Source organism: Arctopsyche grandis, chromosome 11 (genome assembly GCF_051622035.1).
Source record: "Arctopsyche grandis isolate Sample6627 chromosome 11, ASM5162203v2, whole genome shotgun sequence".
Classification (NCBI taxonomy): domain Eukaryota; kingdom Metazoa; phylum Arthropoda; class Insecta; order Trichoptera; family Hydropsychidae; genus Arctopsyche; species Arctopsyche grandis.
The window spans coordinates 22,063,288-22,077,196 of record NC_135365.1 but is presented as its reverse complement, the minus strand read 5'-3'; the positions used below and the strand labels follow the sequence as shown (position 1 = coordinate 22,077,196).

Sequence of the window (13,909 nt, the reverse complement as noted above, 5' to 3'; positions counted from 1 at the left end):
AGCGCATTTGGCGCATCGAGGGGCGCCCTAATTTATTTGCCCGACCCAGCCCCCCCCCCCCCCCTAAAACCGGCACTGCCTAAATTCATATGTACAGTGACATGATCAAGTAAATTGAGGGTCCCTGGCGCATTTGAAATTTGAGGCCCCCACTTCAGTAAAAAAATGCTATCATCGTTTTTTACAATGCTTTTCAGTACATGGGTTTTCATTAGGATTTTACAAAACCATATTTTTTTTTATTTATTTACTATATATGTATACTTGAAACACTAACAGTTTTTGGAATAAAATAGATACTATTTTAAAATACTATGTAAAATAGATATCAATTTCATTTATTCTTGGCTTACGAACGTATTGTGGACAATGATAATAATTTGTAAGTTGTAAATTTTGGTAGCAAAGGCCTATTTATAAAGGCCTATGTATGATAAACCGCTGCTGCATATGTACATATGTACATATGTATGTATGAGCGAATTGTATATCTTAATATTTGGAATATAAATATATCTAATATTGTCTAACTATAATATATGTAATTAACAATTGAATAATTAAAATGTTTTTTCCACATTTAAACTCTTAACATTCACTATGAAAGGCGTGTGATAGAGAAATTTCAATATACATCAAAAGAATTGCAATGAAGTACATGTTTGGGCACTTTGTGGGTTGTTATTACGATAATTGAATTCGAGGTCGTGGGCATTTTACATATATGTAGTTGCATTTTTTTTGACTGACACTCTAAAAAAAAAAGAGCTTGAAATTAACATTAAATCACAAACATTTCTGCAGTACAAAATATAAATAATTTGCCTAAATTTATGGTATATAGTACATACATACATATACATATGTATATTTAAATTGATGTAATTGTGCAAAAAAATTATTCATACGAGTTGTTTACATTAGTTTAAGTTATATTCAAATAAGTATTAATATTATCTTACTAATATTCTATTATCTTATTAATACTATCACAGTAAAATCAGATGATCGTAACGTATTAGATGTCTCCGAATACGATCACCGACGGTTTAAATTAAGTATTAAAATAATCTTCGATTCCAAAGATGAGGTACTCATCGGTTTTCCACCACCGGTTTTTCATCTTTCGTGTACATTTTATTAATGAACGTTTCGATATTGTAAATGTTTTGATAGTCATCTAATGTTGAACAACTGTAACTCATTATAGCTTTACGCAGCACACAAACGGCATGCGTAACCTCATCAAACGACGGCAAAGTATTTTCTTCCACTTCTTGTTTAGGATGGCATTTTACCGTATTCATGCCGTTCTTTTCTTTGGTCACAGCCGTTTCAATTGAAAAATCTAATACCGTGTCTTCAGCTCGAGCAGTATCATTGGGGAAATTTTCAGCTTCGTCTTCTTTCCGTTTGCGAGAACTAGGAGAAAATTGCTCATACAAAGCATCAATTTTTTTCCGCATACCATCATTCAAACCATCACCACTGCCGTTATCAAATACTGGTATGTTCTCTTTACGGCTAACAGTTGAATTTACAGCAGCTTGTGGATCGCACTGTTCTACAGGCTCTTGCGTAACCAGCGTCGAAGTATTCTGAGGAGCATCGTTTTTATATTGAGCCCTTCTAAAGACTATATTATTTCTTTGTTTCCACCTAGATAACCATCCGTCTGTTGCTTTAAATTTGGTATTTCCGAACTGTTCGGCAAGATCTTTAGCTTTCTTCGTTAGGATCTGTCTGCTGATTGGTACTTCAGCTTGTCTCGCCCGTACGTACCATTTAAATAGAGCTTCTTCGATTTCTGTATCCTTGCCGTCTCTTCTCCGCTTCCGAGCGAAATCACAGTCCGCCTGAGACGTATTGAGCAATTTATCCCTATTTTTTAATAATTTACAAAGAAGAGGTTGTGATATGTGCAGTTCGGAAGCGGCTTTTCGTTGACTACATTTAGGAAGTGCGTCATATTGCTTCAATAACACTATTTTTTCATATATTGTCAAATCATTACGTCTAGGCGTGGTGATATTTCCCGGTGTCTGCTTATTGGGCATCTGAAAACATAGAAAAAAACATTTTTTATACTATTTTTGATCACTATTAATGGTGTATTTTAATCAAATCTTACAGATAGTTTTATTTTTGATTCAGCGGCGACATCGAGTGTGTTGACCGTAGGGTCTTTCCGCTGATGTGACCGTTCCAGATCTTCTTCAATATGTTTCTTCCAAATTTGCGCTGCGCCGATCATATCACCGTCTTGGAAATTTCTTCCGATTTGATCGGCGGTCTGTATTTGCTTTGGTTGCAGCGAGAACAGTCTTTGCTGATGCATGTCGGTAGAATTGACCCACGAGGCTGACATTCCGTCTTACACATGCACTGAAAATAATTGAAAATGCTATTGGTTCGGATGATCAAAAACTTAAAATGTGCAAATTGATGATAAAATATCTTTTATTATATCTAAGGTATATCTTTTTTTTTATTGAAAAGAATTCAATTATTTTTATCAATCAAAATAAAACAAAAAGTCTATAGATTTTATCAAAATTTTTCTTCTCAAATCCTCCATTTTCTTCTTCAAACTTAATAAATGCAATTCATTAATTTTCAATGTTCTTGAAGATTTTCTTGAAATGTAATGTGCATTTTTTTTTAATATTCATTCAACTATGCTAAATCAAAAATTAGTAGACTAAATGATTAAAATTGTATTTAAAGAATTGAGTTTGTACACATATGTATAATCAGAGAAATGAATTACTATAACATTTATCTGTGTATAATAGTAAAAAAATTAACCAAAAGAAGACTTTAAATAATATCCAACGGAAACACAAGGCGTCACAATTTATAAAATTTCCACTAAATTCTTCAAACAGTCAGATATGCATTGTATTTTGCTTCTACATAATTGAATAAATATTTAGAAAATGAGAGTGGCGGCCATTGTTGTTTAGGAACGCGATAAGATGATAAGACAGCGGGGGGAGGACGAGGGGCGTAAAGCTAAGCGGGGGGAGCGGGAGGTGAAGGGGAGGGTGCCAGGTGCTCACCGGAGCCCCACCGAGGGCGGAGCGCCTCGTTTCACGTTGATTACAATAAGCGGCGGTGCGATCACATAAGTGGGCGATCACAGTATGCGGCGGCGAGCGATGTCAATAGGTGTCGGTAAAGCAGGCGCCTGTAATGACGTCATCGCACTCAAATAGAGCTGACCTCACTCTGCGCGAGCGTAACGCAACTTCTGCACTCCATACACTACCTTATTTTCATTTGAACTCGTTCAGTACGTATTCCAAGAAATTACGCTGAATCGCATATCTATAAGTGCACAATAAGTATTTACTGATTAAATTAAATAAACAAATCATACCACATTTTATATTTCTGACATTACTACATAGTGTGTAATAATTTCACACCAGTGAGACACATTATAATGTACGTAGGTATACAAGTATTTTTATAACAAACCGCAATCATGTTTGCGACAATCAGCAAATTCAGACTAGCCGAATTCGCGATTGAGGGAGAGAGAATGCCGACTTTTTAAGGATAAGATTAATTGGCAAATTTTAGCATGAGATGAGCAAGCTCGAATGGATTTAAGAGGGCTGGACAGCAACGCCTTGTCCATACAAACGTACTATACTTCTCCCTTCCTCAATTATGGCACTAGAGAAATTATTTTTTAATATGCTATGGATATCCATCATTGGAGTGCATCTGTCGTTTTATTTTTTTGATTAATTATTTTTTATAGGAGCTAGGAGCCGCCAAACATCTATAAAATCGCCTCTTTTCTACACCCACGAAACGAGTCCAGCGTGCTTATTTAACGGTCGATTAAAAAAAAAATACGCCGATAGATGCACAGAAAGTATCTTTCTCATACCGATGATGAAATTTTTTTAAAAATTGGTCCAGTTTTGGAGGAGAAAATAGGAGCATACGAAACCTCGATTTTGTCAATTTAAAATACGTTTTTTCTGGTCGAAGCGCAACTGTCGCATTCAATCAATATATGTATATATATTGATATATATTGTCGCATTCACTCAATATATACATACACTCAATATATATATCTAAGAAAGGAACGGTAACAAAATTAAGATTTTGGGTGTACAGCCCTCTTAATAGCCAAGAGTATTGGTAATCTAATATATAATTTTGAAAGAGACTTTGTATGTAAGTATGTATATATGTAAGCTTCTTTGGTTGGGAACTTCGTAAGCAAAACAAAGTTTCTATGACGACAATTCAATTGGTTGAATATTATATTTTTTTCGATTTAAATAAATTTAATAAAAAAACAAATGAATATTTACCATTAGATTCGCCACGTTTAAGCTGTTTATATTACAAATACTGAGCGAAGCCGGGTAAAACAACTAGTTATCTGTAAAATCGAATATTGATAAATTGAACAAATCCATAACAGGAAACATTTAAACAGCTGTAAGTTAGTGACTCGGAACAGGGTTTTTCAACCAAAGGTAACTAGAAAGTTGCTTCTAGAATAAAAATAATAGTACATATCAGTGGCGTGTCGTGGATTTTATTTTAACGCACAGCTTTACTTACGTGTGCGCAATCAGGGTACAAGAGGACTTGGTATGACGTCACCTAGTCCCCTTGTATCGTGCTCTCGCACACGTAAGTAAGAATGCTCAGAGACTTGCCTAGAGAAAACATTGGCAGCAAACAGTATATAAAGATTTTTTTTCTTTCGTTATTATGACCGTACATTTTGTTTGTAGTGTTTTAACTATGACGTACATATGTATGTCGAATCGAAACACACAGACGGACAGACACACAGAAAAGCGATATTATACATATGATTGTTAGTACACTTATGTATAAAAAAAATATTATATGTATACTAGCTGAACCCGGCATGCGTTGCAATGCCACGATAACGCATACAATTCCCGTTCCCGTTTTTGTTCCCATTTGTCGGAAAAACGCTGGCTGCGAACACATTTGAAATTATTCAATTTTTTGTTTATTTTACCCTAACAACCCAGGTGGCGACGCGAAAACATTTGAAATTATTGCGTTGCAATGCCACTCATTCCCATTTTACCCGTTCCCCTTTTTGGGCGATTTTTTTACAGAAACCATCGCGGATATACACACAATAACTCCTGTAAGTTTCATCGCAATCGGTTGAATGGTATAGGAACGCATACGTGACAGACAGACAAAGAGACAAACGGACAAACATTGATTTATATATATAGATGACTAGTCGTTTTACCTGGCTTCGCTCAGTATTTGTAATATGAACAGCGAAAACATCGCGAATCTAATAGACATTCCAATGTTTCCAAGAAGCGTGTCGATAGCCGTCCCATTAATTACGGGAATGTAGCTTACTTGACAGTGTTGAGCATAGCAGAAATGCTCTCTTCGCCGGCTGTAAAAGCTTTAGGTCCATTCGTCTATTTGATTCCAATCGGAGTCACTATAGCTACATTCGGTTGTGCTATGAGTATTCAGTTTGGAGTAACCAGGTAATTATTTCTAAATATTTAGCGTAAAATTATTAATACTGTTACGTACGCCGCGGATTAAGCGAATAGAGTCCCAGAGACTATGTGACCGTTCAAGGGTTATCTGTTAACGGATTAACTAAGTGCTTGCACTTAGACCAACGGATATCTGTTATCGGATTAACTAAGTGCTTGCACTTACTTCCAGGATTATATCTGGACTCTAAGTGAATTTAGGCTAAGCAATGACCGTTATTAGTCCTTTCTCAGAATCGGTGCGGGGAGACCCAATGTCGTGGAAATACATATCCGAATACGTGACTATACAACAGGTAAACAGATAAGACGTCCTGAGAGATCTACCCTTTATAAGGCGGTACGTAGGCGATATCAGGTCATTCTGGACTGAGCACTGACAGTGCGTGTATCTCCTTAATCATCAATAAACGCTGTGAAACGACTGTTGGCCTTTTACTTGGATCCTCCACCCACCCCTACGCAACAATACATAATGATACAAGACGAACCGATACATCTCACAATGGCCTCTATCCAAGAATATAGAATGTATTTTGGTACTTATTAGTTACTAGTTGCTTTACCCGGCTTCACTCAGTATTTGTAATATAAACAGCGGAAACCTGGCGAATCTAATAGTAATTATTAATTTATTTTTTTATTAAATGTATTTGAATCGAAAAAAATATAATATTCACCCAATTGAATTGTCATCATAGATATAAAAAAGTCGATATAAAAAAAGGGTGCATGGTAAACGATACATACTCACTTAATTTGCGCGATCAGGATACAACAGGAACAAGAGGAACAGGCTTTTCCTCCCGTATTCTTCACGCGCACATTAATACGGGAAGAAAAGACTGTTCCTCTTGTTCCTGTTGTATCCTGCTCGCGCAAATTAAATGAGTATGTACCGTTTACCATGCACCCTTTTTTTATCTTTTGACTTTAGATCTTTCGATTTTCGATCTTTGCCTTCCGATATTTGCGTTTTCGGGCGTTTCACATTCGAGTCCGTGACGGAGACCGTTTAGAAACATATTGACGGAATGTAACTGAAATAAATTAATTCTTAGTATAATGACCATAAGAGATATAAAAAAATTACCACTTACACGAAAACCATGTGAACTGTATAAGAGGTATGTAAAAAGCGCATTTGATATAACACCATAGACATATTTTTATAATACCTTTGTACATATACATATGTATGTATATAACCAGCAGCATGGCTCGGAAGTTGGATTGATACTAAGCACCGAGTGATCGCCGGCTTCAAACTAACAACGTCTCTTTCGAAATTTTATATTAAGATTTCATAGGAATTTTTACGTTCTTTGTTTATGAAACTTTCAGTAACCAGTCGCCAGTCACCAAGCATACACCGTTCCTTACAAAAATACACAGCGCGTTTACACTCACATTTGAGCATGACGCAATAGGAGAATTGCACAGCAGCAAACATCGAGCGTGCGCGGGCCGCAGTAGAGAGTTACCGTAGTGGTGGTGGTGAGTTGACGAGAGGGCATCCCCAATCCCCAATCCTAGGCGGTGAGTCATCACTGCTGTCGTCATCGCCACAGCCAGACCCGCTCGTCGCCGAGAGAGCCCTGCGCGCGCCCCCGGAGCCTGCGCCCCCGACCCCTCCAAGCCGAGACTGCGCCCCCGAAGCCCCCGCACCACCATGAAGTTCGACGCGAACGAATCGAGCCACTCCAATGACGCTTCCTCGTCGGACGACTCCAGCCACTCCTCGGAAGCCTCCGTCTCCTCGGCCACCGACTTCTTGGGCTCTCTGCCTCACATCAGGGTCTCGCCCAACATGGTAACTACTACACTACTCTACACTACTCTACTCTACTACTCTACTATTACGACACTTTCCTTTTCTCCATTGCGGTATTCCTAGTTCGATTAAATGATGATGATGATGATGGAATATGTCGTCGTCCTTGCCAATTTGCCAACATTCGGTTGTCGTAATCAACATAACCTATACGGTTTCGTTTTGATAGCTGTCAGATTTGACAGTTGTTTTGGTATTAGTGCGACGCTAATTACGGCCATGCGATGTGCTTTAATTATATATTTATCGTTGATGTTTCTTTATATAGAAGTTTTTTTTATTTAATTGTTGATTGTTAGATACTTTTCGTCAGATTGAGATGTTTTGCACAATGGGACTATGTAACTCACATTAGTCATTTTTCAACTTCTGAAAGTCTTTACATCATTTTTGTATGATTTGAAAGCAATTTTATATGCATACTATTATTTACAAACAATATAATATTTTTAACTTTTGTTTGCTTTCTTTTTTACATTTTACAAAAAGTTTAGTTCTACATTTAAAAAAGTGTGTTTGATTTTCATACTAATGTTAATTTATTGTTATTGAATTTTTAGACAATTCTCAATGCTTACAAATACATATGTATAATATGTATTAATCATTTCATCAGATTGTATCTATCCGATAGCCGTATTGTTAAATTTTAAATTTTTTGCTTGTTTCACTGTTTTGATCTATAAATGCTGTTCTGATCTTATATAAAACTACATAAAAGTATTTTCAACATAACTTTACCTGGGATCAATCAACATAATTAACTTTTGGCAGGTATAAAAACTCCATAAATCATTTTGTGCAATATAAATACATAATAATCAACAGTACAATTTGTATGTTGTTCATAGTTTTTGTTGCTATGATTGTATTTCAGTGGGTTTTACAAAAAACACAACATTGATATAACTATTCGTATATGTTGATTGTCAACTACTGAACTATTTATCTTTAATAAGGTAAATCTTCAATTATTATTAAAAGTTTTATTATTAAAATATACTTATTTACATTTGTGTATACTCCACATATTCTGTATAATGCCATCAGCATTCTAGAATGTTCTTTTATTACAAAGAAAGCTCAATTTTTTTAATTTTCATTATACTGCACTGAATATAGTGTATTTGTATGTACACATGTACTAATATTATTCATTGAAATTATTATAAACTAGTGGTTTTACTCGGTTATTTTTATATAAACCGCTCAAACATGGCTAATCTAATAGTAAACATTTAATTTAATATATTTGAATAGTTTTATTTTATTTGAATATTCATTTATTTTTTTATTAAATTTAACGTCACATATTCTCTCACCCAAACCTTACATACAAAGTCTCTTTCGAAATTATATATTTGATTTATTTATTACTTCCAAAGGTGTTTGTGTAAATTGTTTGTAACACAAACCATTTCTATATTGTTTATAAATTACATCAGTCCATACACTTTTTATTATATAAGATATCTGCGATATAAATTCCAAAAATAAAAAAAAAAGTTTCTTTTGATATTATTATTATCAAACAATGTAATTTGCACTGTGTACCTACCCACTTATACATTTCTTATCTTTGAGATGTGTGTTCGCCACTTTTTTAATCTTATCTGAACGATTTTTCAATTGTGTTTATTAAATTTAACTGTTAAATCCATCAATGACGATTCGCTTTTTAGAAATCACTAAACGATCCCCTATCGAAGAATACATTTGTTTTACTTTAGATTTGTTATACAAAGGTCAATGAAATTTCGCATTTTACCGTTTTAGTATCGAGAATATTTCACACCACATCCTCGTTTGATAACTTTTCATATGCCAATTCAATTTTTTACATTCTTATAATTTATTATCGTTGCGTTTTATTAAACGCAATTTTACAATTCCGATGATTAAACCCATTTATTTATATCGTAATTCAGTTTTATTTTTTACATATTAATCTTCTTCACACAGCCGGAAATTTAGCCAAAATATTTGGATCTTATCGACCGGGTTTGTTTAGAGCGTAACTGAGCTATCTTTGTCATGAACTTTACCATGTGTCACTTTTCAATTTTGGTCCATGGAAATCCCTAGGTTGATTTGGTTGGCGTCGAATTAAGTTAAGTGCCTACGCACTTGTTCGAGGCTCAGGAGAGGCTGATAGTAATAGCTCTGTCACAACAGTGCCACAACCACTGGGTCATTATGTTTTGCTGTTAAATCTCGGATGAGTCACGCTTTATTGTTGTTGATGATGGGGAGGCGTGGAAATCGATATTCCGGTCGCATGTTTTCATAGTTTTTTTCTTACCGAGAATCCGGCCTTGGCTTTGCGCAATTTTGGCTTCCTTCCTTCCTCTTCTCCGAGAAATGGCTTGGCTCTGCGCCTGCTCTTTTCCAGAAACTGTGAAATGGAGCTATGGGAAAGACACGAAAAATACATAACTTGTGAACAAAATAAAAATAATAATACATAACGAGTACCGAGAAGCGGTCGATGGACTGGCTCTGGCTGGTTGTGGGGTGACGTCATGTTCCAACACTGCCCACGTTTATTATTTGGAACGTTCCGCACGGTGGTTTTTCTTCAGCAAAACTGTATGCAATGCAGTCTTGGTAGTTCACATTTTTTTTTTATTTATTAATGCTTGAACTGTTATACGATGGAGGAAAAGTTTCGTCGTGAAAGATTTTCCCTGTTCTAAACTGGTTAAGGTACTATTGGTTGTACTTGCGATGATGAGTGCTCTGGATGTTGTGTACATATGCTGCTTTTGCTTGAATATTCTCGTTCACGACTTAATCATGTGAAAATTGAGCACATGTGTAAAAAATGGGTTTGGTCAAATCGCCAGATTAACAGAACGGCAGCTTTAAACGTAATTCTCGTTTTCTCGAATGATGGATTGCACATCAGATGACGAGTAACCTTTCGATGTGCACAGATGCAATTATTAAAATTGAGTTGGATCTTTCTGGCGAGTTAAATAAGGCAAGATTCGGAACTTATTGAATCTTGCCTTAATAAACTCGCCTGAAAAATCCAACTCAATTTTAATAATTACCATTTTAATAATTGCATCTGTGCACATCGAAAGGCTACCTGTCATCTGATGTGCAATCTATCATTCGAGACGACGAGAATTGCATTTAAAGCAGCCGTCCGTTAATCTGTCGTTCAATTCGTCTGGCGATTTTAGAGCGGATGCACCGCATCCGTAAAAAATCACAAAATGCTACTCAGAATGCTTAGGATTTTGTCAAACTGAAATCATTAGAGTAGATAAGACCAAACTAATGTTCAATAGTTATTGCATAGCTGATAGCATTTCATTAGATGATAAAATGGTAGAAGTAGTAAATAATTATTTATATTTAGGTCTGGTAGTAAAAAGAAAGAAATAAAGAGACGTATGCAATTAGGATGTAGTGCATTTGGACGAATGAATGTTGTTTTTTAATCAAAAATGCCACTGCCTGAAGAAAAAGATCTTCGATCAATGCATTTTGTCAGTGATGACGCATGGATGTGAAACTTGGACATTGAATGCCTAGATGCTACACAAAGTCCAATGCACTCAAAGAAGTATGGAACGCTGTATGCTTGGCTTAACGGAATAAGCGGAATACGTGGCTGAGAAGTATGATAAGGTTAGTAGATATAGTGGATAGAGTAAAGAGATTGAAGTGGCAATGGGCGGGCCACGTGGCTAGAAGAATGCTACAGTAACATGCAGAGAAATCGCATCACTTTCAATTGTTCGATGTTTTTGATTTTTATATATAAGTATTATACTTCAATGGTAATACTATTTTAGCTAGAGACATTTGAAATACATATAAGAAAAATGCCCTATTTTGCATGTTTTTTTCAAATTCGTATCTCGCCTTAATTTAATAATATATATAATCTTTTTTAATCGTAAAACATGTTAAATAGTTGAAATCAAATAATAAAACCAAAAAAACTCGTGTATAGCTTCATGTAATTAAAAAAAATCGAAAACATCGAACAATTGAAAGTGATGCAATTTCTCTGCACGTTACTGTAGTATATAAATGAATAACAGATTCATCATAGTTGATTATATATTAGAAATGAGTTTAAAAAAATGCAAATGTAGGAACTTTGACCACGAAAACGACCGAGCGAAGTGCAAGATTGCGCAATTTTGTATGTGCATTATGTTGAATCTTTATTCGGACTATTAAGTTGAAAAACTCTAATTTTATTCGTATTTTAAAATATTTATTTGATCATATATGTATGTATGTATGTATTATAATTTATAACTGTACATCAGATTTTGACCGGGGTAGTTTCCTTTTGGGGCGGGGAAAGTTGCCAATGGGCAACACATTATATAAATTGGTAGCACATTATATAAATTGAGTCATATCTGAAGGCTAGCGGAAAATGTACAAATAACCCTCTCTTCTTCCACTATTAACCTAAACATGTCCTTGGCACATGCACTATTTCTTCAATTGGTCAGAGGAAGAATTTTGATCCTAGTGGTTCGTTGAAAATATTCATATAAATCGATTGCCCAGTTTTGTCCCTGAAGTGACCATTTTTTCAATCTTGCTGTAATATGTAATTATCCAATCTTTATTGTGCGTGCTGACGGCTGCATTACGCCTAATAAAATCTCACAAACAATTTTCACAATCCGTTGTCTTACCTACCCACTTATATTATTGTCGGCTTGTCAATCTTAATTTGTATTTTCTTTTTCTTTGGCTTGTGGGTCAACGTCTCAAATCATCATTTTGCACACTTGCACCTTTGCACCTTTAACGCGCCGACCCATCTTTTATGTACTAAGAAGAAGCTAATCGAGTTCGGTTTATTAAAGTTCCATTTCTTAGGGCGACAGCGTTGATGTCATCGACATCAATTTAATATTGTCACTTCGATTTAAAGGTCTGTTCATACCTATCCAGCACGACCCGTATCCTGCAGGTGTCATGCAAGTGCGGATAGTATTCGAGACTTATTACGAGCGCCGCCTATTTACCTAGAATTGCTAGCAAACAGTATATATATATATATATATATATATATATATATATATATATATATATATATATATATATATATATATATATATATATATATATATATATATATATGTATATATATATATATATATATATATATATATATATATATATATATATTTTATTTTATTATTATATTCGTATACGTTTTGTTGATAGTGGGCCAGCTGTGACGGTGAGCGTTATCTCAGACAGACAAACACACAGACGGAATAGCGATATTATATATACGATATTTTATATATACGAATCTTGGTTGGAAAATTTTCAAATATTGCAATCGTCGTTTATCAAATGTTGGTTTGCAGGATGTTTTTCTATCTTGTCCGCATCCTGTACAGACTAAGTTTGATTTTTTTGTATGGAAATTGTGTATTCAAAACAATTGATAATGGAAATTATATATTTAAATTAATCAAAAAGTTCTCATAATTCGAATACTATTTTATCGAAATATCAAAATGTTTTCCTAAAATATATTATATGTTGGTTTCATTTTATTGTATTTAGTCATTTAGTTTTGTCATTTATACCTCGATAAAAATATGACAAAAGTCTTAATACTATTAACTATGTAATACAATATTGAATAACAAAACGTATTCATATAACAGATAAATGAAATAATCCCGTACAAATTCTTTACAATAGACCAAGTTAAGATTGAAACTTTGTTTATATCACATTTCCCATTTGCAAATTTAATAGCATGCAACTATGCATTAGTTCTGTTTTTATCTAGGCGTGACTTTTTTTTTCATTTGACTTACAATTTCCTCGTGTACACAAAATTTTTGTGAATACTTGTCGAATGTTTGAATTGAAACCCTTAGTAGACTATCCAGTACAAAGAAATAATTTCATCAGTCCCGAGATTTTGACCTATCTATTTGCTTTTTTTTTGTACGTACATACATATATATGTAATTTTTTAGAAACAATCAAATCCACGTGTAAATTTTTTTTAAATAGCGAGGTCAAAATCACGATTATAATAAAACCATATCATCATCTACAGCCGCTCACCATCTCACTGCTGGATGAAGACATACTTCTCACCAATGTATTCCGCTTCCTGTCTTTCTTCGTCATGCCATATAGGAGTCGATAACATAATAAAGTATTCGTTCTCTTCAATCGGAAGAATGTAGGATATCAAATCTAAATGTTGTCAGACGAACGAGCGAAGGCAAACATAGAAGTAGTGTTGTAGTCTGGCCAGGTCGCCGCCATGGTATTTTGATTACAATTAAAAAATATTTTTGCTTATATTTCATATAAAATTTCGTATACCAAATATTGTGAGCAGACTCTCGTTTTAACGTTTGGAGACTACAACCGTATCCTCACTCAAATGCCCATTTGAAAGCAGAATCTTTTTAAAAACAACCCATTGAAAAAATTATAGACACTTTGAATGATGCCGAAATCGAATCATCAGAACTGTTATATTGCAAAAAATAATAACTTACTC

At 34.6% G+C, this 13,909-nt stretch overlaps 2 protein-coding genes across 3 annotated transcripts in view; one reads left to right on the top strand and one right to left on the bottom strand.

Annotated features, from left to right (window-relative positions):
- Positions 1-887: 887 nt before the first annotated feature.
- LOC143919012 (uncharacterized) lies at positions 888-3,228 on the bottom strand. The gene is made up of 3 exons (XM_077441168.1): positions 3,063-3,228; positions 2,132-2,385; positions 888-2,057 (listed from the first exon to the last, which is right to left on the bottom strand). The coding sequence occupies exons 2-3, from the start codon at positions 2,366-2,368 to the stop codon at positions 1,095-1,097; spliced, it is 1,200 nt and encodes a 399-aa protein (XP_077297294.1). The 5' UTR covers positions 2,369-2,385; positions 3,063-3,228; the 3' UTR covers positions 888-1,094.
- Positions 3,229-7,010: 3,782 nt separating this feature from the next.
- The window catches only part of kay (transcription factor kayak), a 41,533-nt gene continuing 34,634 nt past the window's right edge, over positions 7,011-13,909 (top strand). For both annotated transcript variants that reach the window (XM_077440696.1, XM_077440695.1), the window contains exon 1: positions 7,011-7,359. In XM_077440696.1, coding sequence (XP_077296822.1) covers positions 7,219-7,359 — 141 coding nt within the window. In that variant the 5' untranslated portion in view covers positions 7,011-7,218. The remainder of the gene's footprint in view (positions 7,360-13,909) is intronic.

Coding starts and splice junctions, on each gene's coding strand:
- LOC143919012 (XM_077441168.1), bottom strand. CDS start 2,368: ATGTCAGCCTCGTGGGTCAATTCTACCGACATGCATCAGCAAAGACTG. Junction 2,058..2,131: donor AATCAAAAATAAAACTATCT/GTAAGATTTGAT, acceptor CTATGTTTTCAG/ATGCCCAATAAGCAGACACC.